Source organism: Equus quagga, chromosome 14, assembly GCF_021613505.1.
Source record: "Equus quagga isolate Etosha38 chromosome 14, UCLA_HA_Equagga_1.0, whole genome shotgun sequence".
Lineage (NCBI taxonomy): Eukaryota > Metazoa > Chordata > Mammalia > Perissodactyla > Equidae > Equus > Equus quagga.
The window spans coordinates 19,992,854-20,001,641 of NC_060280.1; the positions used below are offsets into that span (position 1 = coordinate 19,992,854).

Sequence of the window (8,788 nt, forward strand, 5' to 3'; positions counted from 1 at the left end):
ACACACACACACACACACACACACACACACACACACACACACACACAAAATTCAGAGCTACTTGGTATATAGAATGAAACGCCCCAAGTCCTTTGGGATCCTCTGTCAGCTCTAGATTCAGAAGAAAAAGAACCTCTCAAAGGAGGCTCAGCCATGAGTAAAGATGGGATGCTACCAACCCATAGCTGTGAGGATGCTCTCCAACCCTGCCTTTCATATGGCATCTGCTGCTTGCTCCCTGGATCTTCTTTCCCTTTTGCTTCTCTGGCTCCTGCTGAACAGTACGTTTTCTCTCCACAGTGTGCTGGAAAGGATGTGAAAGCCTTGGTTGACACAGGCTGTCAGTATAATCTCATCTCTTCAGCCTGTGTGGATAGACTGGGGTAAGTAGCCACTTGTGCTGGGTGGAAGTCAGATGCTAATGCACTCTTTGCCTGAATCTGTTTTGAGGTTGGAGACAGTGAGGGTCTCCACAGAGGCTCCAAGAGAAGTGTGCAGAGCTCAGATATCAGCTGGAACCAGTACTTATTAAAGGGGCAGAATGGTGGGTTCTCAGGCACCTGAGAGAAATCAGTGAGCCAGGAAAGCCTCAGGCTTTCCATTAACTCCCACCTACTGAATTTTGAATAAAGACCTTTGGGCTCTGGAATGAGAGTGTGAGATCCTTGGCTCTTTGAGGCTGTGCCCTGATCCTGATTTGTGCCCTGCCCAGACAACAGATTAGAAGGAGCTGTCCTCTTGGTATACACTAGGTGAGGAAAAGCAGGGATGTGGTTGGCCTTAGCTTACTCGGGGTCCTTCTGGAGGCCACGCTGCCTGTCCACAAAGCATCAGTCAGAACTTGGAATAGGGCTGCTATTGGTGCTGGGCCTGAACCATCATAGGGTGATTAACAGTAGTTTCTTAGTGCCTTTCCTCCCTGTGAAGAACATGTGAAATCAGATATTATTGCTGCCCCTGCTGGGGACTGGGTGCAAAGCAGACACCTCATATGTTGAAAGTCTTGTTCTCTAACAGCTGGAATTGGGTTCTCCCTCTTTTAGTCAGAGAAAGCCATTTTGTATCTTTCCTCCTTTTCACTCAATCTGTACTTTTCTTTCTTTCCTTCTTCCTTCTGTTTCCTTCTAAGTACCAGATGAGCCCTGAGGTCTAGCCCAGAACTGGGAGGATCAACCCAGTATCCCTTTCCACTTTTCTAGCCCTGAGTCCAACAAATCGTTCCCCAGCCCAAATCTCTGTGTTGAAACAATCACTAGGGTAGATATAATGGACCATTTTAAGCTACTTTCAAGATGTCCATATTCTTAGGTAGGACTTGCTCAAAGCTTGATTTGTATAATCAGTGACCTCTGCCATATGATCTGTTCCTTCTTGTTTCTACCCTGTCCTCACCATCACTGTGACTCCTTCAGGCTGGCTCTGTGGGTTTTGTACATTGCTATTTAGGATGCTGGGGGGAGTCCAGACCACAAGTGCTCCTGTGGGAAGAATCCTGAGCTTTTTTATGTGGTGAAGAGATGAGAGAGAGTGCACCATCATGTTTCCGGAAAGACTAATAACGTCCTGGTACATAATTAGGCAGCAGACTGCCACGATTCCAGAGGAATTAATAACCATCTGTAAAACTGCAATTATTTTTCTTTTGGATGGGCTGTAACACCAAAAGAGAGGAAATGGAGTAAAGCAGAAGTATTGGCACAGACAGTCCATAATTAAGTATTTATCCACCAACCCATAATAGCTTGGGTGTTAGCTGTTCCAGTCAGCTTACATAACTGTGTGAAACCTTGGTGCTGTTGCTTTCCTGCTTCCCCTGCACAGACAAGTTAAATTAGTTAGGACTTTGTCCCCAATATTCCTTGCTGATACCAATATCAATGCACTTATCAAATAAATACCTGCCTCCACTAACCTTATAGCCTAACTGATGAGGATAGACTAAAATAGAAAAGACAAAGAGAAAATTAGACATTGAACAAAGCATCTTCTAAAATTAAGATTAACTTGCCTTGGGGCTGGCCCTGTGGCTGAGTGGTTAAGTTCGCGCGCTCTGCTGCAGGCGGCCCAGTGTTTCATTGGTTCGAATCCTGGGTGCGACTTGGCACTGCTCATCAAACCACGCTGAGGCAGCGTCCCACATGCCACAACTAGAAGGACCCACAACGAAGAATATACAACTATGTACCGGGGGGCTTTGGGGAGAAAAAGGAAAAAAAAAAAGATTAACTTGCCCTCTTTGAGATCTGTTACTCACAGATGGGTAAAAGGACTTGTTAACTAAACTGCCTTGCACATGGGTGGGGGTGTTAGGATGCAGAATAGGATTCTCTGAGTATGTCAACTCTCATCTTTCACCAGTGCAGAGAGTGACATAGCTTTTTGAGACCAGGAGCTGAATCTTTAGTTTTTCATATCCCCTGGCATGTTTAGGACAAAGTGCTGAAACAAGAAGTATAGGCTGGCTAGCACTTTTTTTGGTAAATTAATCCCTGGAAAATTCCAACTGTGAGTCAGAATGTAGCATTGCTAAATTCCACCAGAAACCTCTGCCAAGGGGATTCTGATATCATCCTCTCTGGTGCAGACTGAAGGAACATGTTAAATCTCACAAGCATGAAGGAGAGAAGCTTTCTCTACCCCGGCATCTGAAAGTGGTGGGCCAGATTGAGCACCTAGCGATCACACTGGGCTCCCTCCGCCTGGACTGCGCAGCAGCTGTGGTTGGTGAGTAGAATTGGGGACTGGATGTATGGACCCCTAATGTAAACTCTCTCCTTACGTGCACCACACCCTCATGAGATCTCATGCTTATAAATATTTCCTTCTTCAAAATCCCAGGTTTCCACTTCTCTGTGCTTTAGACCTTGTCCCAATTTTTGCCCTCCAAAGTACCAGATGGGCCCTGAGCTACATTCAAGACATGTTGAGAATCACTCAGAAAAAAAGTGTGTAACTCATGATTAAAAAAAAAAATCAAGGGGCAAGTAAACAAATATTTTTGTGTGCTGGTGAAAATGGCCCCTGAGAGCTTTCCATGAACTAGTTGGAGGTAGAGGGCAAGATCCTCTTACTCCTTTGCCACAAACCCCTTAATAATTCCCACCATCGCCTACATTTTCCCTCATGTACTCTATTCTAGATTACTCTTAAGTTCCTGTTTTTTGTCTAAAGGCCTTTGTCCTTTAGAGTTAAAAAGACCTGGGTTTGAATGTTGGCTCTATCACCTTTTAGCTATAGTGGTCTTGGAAAATTACTTATTATAACAGATGCTTAACACATGTTTATTGGATGGATGGATGCATGAAAGGTTGGATGGAACCTAATGCAATAAGGCTGACTTCTAAACCAGCATGGAAATGGCTAAATCTTAATTATTTTTTTGTTAGAGGACAGTGAGAAAAACTTGTCCCTTGGCCTCCAGACGCTCCGATCTCTGAAGGTAGGATGGATTCTACTCTCCCTTTGGTACTTCCTCCCTGAGGCAGGCCTCCTCCTACACAGAAACCCCATAGTGGGATCATAGACAGTGACCAGTGATGCTCTTGTTTTTAGTGCATCATAAACTTGGATAAGCACCGGCTGATCATGGGGAAGACAGACAAGAAAGAAGAAATCCCTTTTGTGGAGACAGTTTCCTTGAATGAAGACAAGTAAGTGCCCAAATGGGTCAGGTCAAGTCAAATCCATTTGTCATTAACTGGAGGGTTTCTCACACAGGATATTGGGCTGTGTCCTGCCTTTGGCCTTCAGTCATACACAGGTACCCCTCTCCCCACCCCCAGAGTTCATCATCCTACAAAAACTCTCTAGCTCACATTTCAGAATGAGCAGAGAGGGGCCGGCCCCGTGGTGCAGCGGTTAAGTGCACACGTTCCACTTTGGCAGCCCAGGGTTCACCGGTTTGGATCTCGGGTGCGGACATGGCACTGCATGGCAAGCCATGCTGTGGTAGGTGTCCCACGTATAAAGTAGAGGAAGATGGGCACAGATGTTAACTCAGGGCCAGTCTTCCTCAGCAAAAAGAGGAGGATCAGCAGCAGTTAGCTCAGGGCTAATCTTCCTAAAAAAAAAAAAAAAAAGAATGAGCAGTGATGATACTGCACAGAGTGGTGGGGAAAATGAGTAGCTTTTGTAAACTAAAATTGTACTTGCCTACAGCCTAACTTCTTTGAATTTGGTATCATTTCTTCTATTTCTTTCTCATTTCAGCACTTCAGAAGCATAACTACAGCCTGCAGCATGTCTGCACGTATGCACACACGCCAGGTTGACAGATTGAGGAAACTGAGTTTGAACCAAATGCAGTAGCAACTGGCCGTGGACCAAGTCCTTCCCTCTAATAGAAGCTCCAGGGGCTCCTTCCCACCCAGACCTCTCTAGACTTTAGTCTGTGCTTAGAGATATTGTCTGGTTATAGCCATTGTTTTTTACTCCTTCAATCACTTGATTTATAGACCCTTTTGACACTGCCAGGTCTCACTAATGGCCTATTTCTCTGCTTCTTCCAAGAATTTGCTTTTATTAGTTAAGTATAGGGGCTTCCAGGTTCTATTTCTTCATAGATACACTTGCTTCTTTTCCTATAGCTAAAATGTATAATAAACAAGAACCTGATCTTTACCTTTCTTCAGCTATTTCAAAGAGGTGCAGTATACCTATGTCTCAGAATTAGTTTCTTCTAAGTCATTCATTGATTTCTCAAGTATGAATTGATCTGAAAGAACCCAGAGAGATTATCTAGTCTAATCCTTTCATTCAAAGGTCCAGAGAGGCAAGTGAATTGTGTAAGCTTATATACAAAGTCAATGGAAAAAGAGACTTAGAACTCAGACCTGACAAGCCAAAGCTATATGTTCATTCTCTCATGCTACTGCATTTTTCTTCAAGCCGTGAGAGGAGGATGAAGAGGTGAGGGTTTGTGAAAAGGGAGGCAAGGGGAAGAATATGCTTTGGGAATGGATGTTAGAAGGATCTGAGTAGCCCTCTTTGCTGTGTGCTAAGCCCACTAAAAGCCCCCTGCTTCTAACTGTCACATTTAGGCCCTTTCTTGGTGCCTAGAAGCCAAGAGTACAAAGATGAATGAGATGGTGTCTCACGTTGAATTCTTTCAGGGGAGCAGGTGGAAGGAACCACAGATAGAACATTAATCACTCTCTGAGATGGAACTGAAGGCTTCAGTGAGTAATCTAGCCATCACTCTCAGACACTGATACCCCCAAGATCCAGTCAGTGTTTCTGCCTATCTTGTTATTTGTCTGACGCAGATTCAAGTAGCTGGGAAGAGGAGAAGGGAAAGGAGATGAAAAAACCCAGAGTAGGTCCAAAATAGAAGGGAGTGCCAGGTAGAATCAGTTGGTGGGAAGGCCTACCAAGGGAATCCTTTCTGGGATGGAGGTCAGAAGTGAAACTTCCAGGCAAGGAACTGAGGGTTGAGAAACTCACCTCTGTCCTGGTACAAGGAAAGAGGCAGGGCAGGAGCTGGCAGTGTTAAGGACAACTTTTCTGACTGCCCAATATTTCCTGACCCATCTCAAAGGGTTGGAGATCACAGGAGTTTCTTGAAGCTTTTTGTTAGGGTGTCAGTTTGGGCACAAAGATAACTATAATGGACTCTCTCCTTCAATTTAGTTGTAGAAGTGCTCAGAGAAGTCAAAAAAAATAGCCAGCTGTGGATATCCCTTTAAGAGATTCCCAAGTCTTCCCTTGGTTCACAGCAGTAGTTCCCAGAGTATTTAATGGATCCCACTTTGAATTTTGCCAGGTTCCACCAGCAACCTCATCTAGTGTTCAGCTACTGTCCCAAACAACTCTTTGGAACTCTGAATGTTTTCAGCGTTATAGAAGCTCCCTAAAGACTGGGAACTTGGTGACCCCCATTTGAACAGCTAGGCAGCCGCACTGCAGCCAGCTGGCACTGGATCATCCCTGGCTCCCTTCCTATCAGTCCCCAAAGAGGAAGCAAGATAGAAAACTAAGCACAGCAACAATAGAGGCCGCATCTCAAGCTCATTGGGGGTGATCCCAGCTTACCAGCCTTCAGTGCTCCCTCCAACTCCACCCCATTTTCTTATTCAGGGGGGACCTGCACCTTTCCATTGAGGCCTTTCCATTCTCCTCCCCACCCTATCATGGCACCACTTTGGCCTGCATTTTCTCCTAGGACTGAATTGAAATACTTCACCCCTTCCTTCCCTAGTTGAAAGTTCCATGCCAAGCCCTGACTCTTGGCCACAAGTGAGGCACGTTGGAAGTTCCTTGCCTTGGTTTATCTTTATTTGGATTCCCTGTGGACCAAGTGAGGCAGGAATTCTCAGGTACTAGAAAGATGTGACTGATTCTGGCTCTTTGAGTTCAGGATTATATGGCATCAGAGGGATGATCAGATGGCCTTGGTGATCTTTCAGGCCTCTGAGAATCAGTAATTTTCCAATTTTGGAATAGAAACAATTGGGGTGATCTGAACTTAGGGCATCATAATCTCACTAAATGCAGTCAAATCATTTGAATTCACTAACCAAATAATTGTGCTTTAAACCTCAGGCTTAATAGAGGTACCTAAAAATGTCTAAAGATAATTATGGGAAGTCTTGAGCTTTATTAATCGTCTTTAAATACTGCCAAGTTGATTACTCTGATAGCCCATACCGCCTTGATATTCATGAGGGAGCACTGGATCTACTTTTCAAGGGCTGGCAAGGTAAACAGGTAAGGTCAGTTCTTCCCAGAATCCTAGAAAATTCTCTCTGGGGCGTCTGATTGAGGGTGTGGGAAGCAAGTGTCTACCCAAGTCACAGTTCTGAAGACAGGCAGTAGCAAAAGTAACCCTGTAGAACTGGTACCCCTCTCATTCCTTATTAGATGTCCATCTCAAATACAGGGAGTTTGAAAAATATTGTTTTTGTCATTTGGTATTTTTATGCCTGACTTATTTGAGGAACAAATGTTTTCTGACTTTTCTATTTCCTTGCCCTGCATGGACCCCACTTGGTAAGATTTTCTATTCTTTAGTTCAAAGTGTCTATAGAATGGATTGCTTGGTATGTCAGAGGCCCTCACTCTTGTATAGTAGAAATATCTTTCCTGGCTGGGGACATGGAGGAGATGAACTGGATTCCTCCCTCCTTCTGTTGCCAGGCCTCTGCATTGGCACTTTATCTGCTCAGTGTTTCTGGCTGTGTTGGGTTTCTTTGTGAGATTGATGTAACAATAAAGTGAAATCTTCCCCTCTGTGTGCTTGTCTCACGAAGTCTCTGTGTCAGGGCCCCTGGAAGTTGGGAGAGCCCAGGCACAGCCTAATTATGTCAGTGTTTCTCTCATAGTCTTCTGAACACAAGGCTTTGTGGTCCTCCTTTCCTCCATTGCTACCAGCCCTTCAGCTCCTTCTTACTGGCTTTACCTCCTTGGGCAAAGTAGTGAACCTCTCTGAAATTGGTTTTGTAATCTGTAAAACAGAAGTGACGGTAGTGCTTAGTTCACAGTATCAAATGAGATAATCCATGTAAAGTGGGTGGCATATGGTAATCCCGCAAAGCTTTAACTGTATAGAGAACAGTCTTGTATGGTGGGTCAGCAGTGTGTGAGAGAACACTTACCTCTAGAAAAGGAGATATTTATTTAGTTCAAACAAGTAGGAGAGGTTTGGGAAGGGGAAGGATTGCGTGAAGCTTAATATATAGTTAAAGCCATTGTCTAAATGAGATTCTAAAGAAATGCATTTTACAGATGATAGAAACATTCCCTTTAAGTGTCACTATTTTCAATAGTTAAGCAGTATGGTTAACTAGTCAACAGGAAACTTTCTTTAACCATGATAATGGTTATCACAATGTAGAATTATGGTTCCACTACTACTCAGATGATACTACCATTCCACCTCAAATGGTTTTCTGTCTTATTTTTGTCCATTTATTCTAAATATAAAAAATGTAAAGAGACTTACCCAACCTATGCAATGGGCAACAGAATCAAAATTCATAATCATCTTAATAGAATGAAACCAACAAAATTGTTTTAAAAAGAGTTAAAAAAAAAAACCCATCCTGACTTTAATTTTTAAAAACCTATTACACTTACACAGTAGGGGAAAACTTGGGTTATTGGAGGTTCATGTGAGGGCCTGGCCCAGTGGCGCAGCAGCTAAGTTCGCACGTTCTGCTTCGGTGGCCTGGGGTTCGCCAGTTCAGATCTCAGGTGCAGACCTATGCACCACTTGTCAGGCCATGCTATGGCAGGCGTCCCACATATAAAGCAGAGGAAGATGGGCATGGATGTTAGCTCAGGGCCAGTCTTCTTCAGCAAAAAGAGGAGGATTGGCAGCAGACGTTAGCTCAGGGCTAATCTTCCTCAAAAAAAGAAGTTCACATGAAGATGATGTTGGTGTTTTAGTTGGTTATACATTCTATATGTAGAAGTATTAAGGACTCTGGGTGTAAGAGATGTCATTTTGAAGACAAGGATGTATATACAATTTGTGGAAGATCCAGAAAAGGTTAATGGTAACATGATTATTGTCTTCAGAGCTGTCATGTGGAAAGTGTTCCTTCTGGTACCAGAAGGCAAGCATTTCCAATAGATGGAGGTTACAGAGAGGCATATCCTGACTCAATTGGAGGGAAGCATCTGCTATAAACCAGGGACTATGCTGACTCCTGCAAAGAAGGCAGTATTGTTCACTGCTTTGCAGAAGGAAAAGCTAAGGCTCAGAGCAATATCAAGATACAACTATTTAGTGCAATTAGATGTCTCTAAATTCTCTTTCACTGGAAGTGAAAGATGGAATGATCGTTTT

General features: G+C 43.8%; 1 protein-coding gene across 1 annotated transcript in view; it reads left to right on the top strand.

The window, feature by feature from the left end:
* The window catches only part of NRIP3 (nuclear receptor interacting protein 3), a 21,194-nt gene extending 15,084 nt beyond the window's left edge, over positions 1–6,110 (top strand). The window contains exons 4-8 of the mRNA XM_046638138.1: positions 301–383; positions 2,585–2,724; positions 3,387–3,439; positions 3,553–3,650; positions 4,210–6,110. Of these exons, the coding sequence (XP_046494094.1) occupies positions 301–383; positions 2,585–2,724; positions 3,387–3,439; positions 3,553–3,650; positions 4,210–4,225 (390 nt within the window). The 3' untranslated portion in view covers positions 4,226–6,110. The remainder of the gene's footprint in view (positions 1–300; positions 384–2,584; positions 2,725–3,386; positions 3,440–3,552; positions 3,651–4,209) is intronic.
* The last annotated feature ends 2,678 nt before the right edge of the window (positions 6,111–8,788 follow it).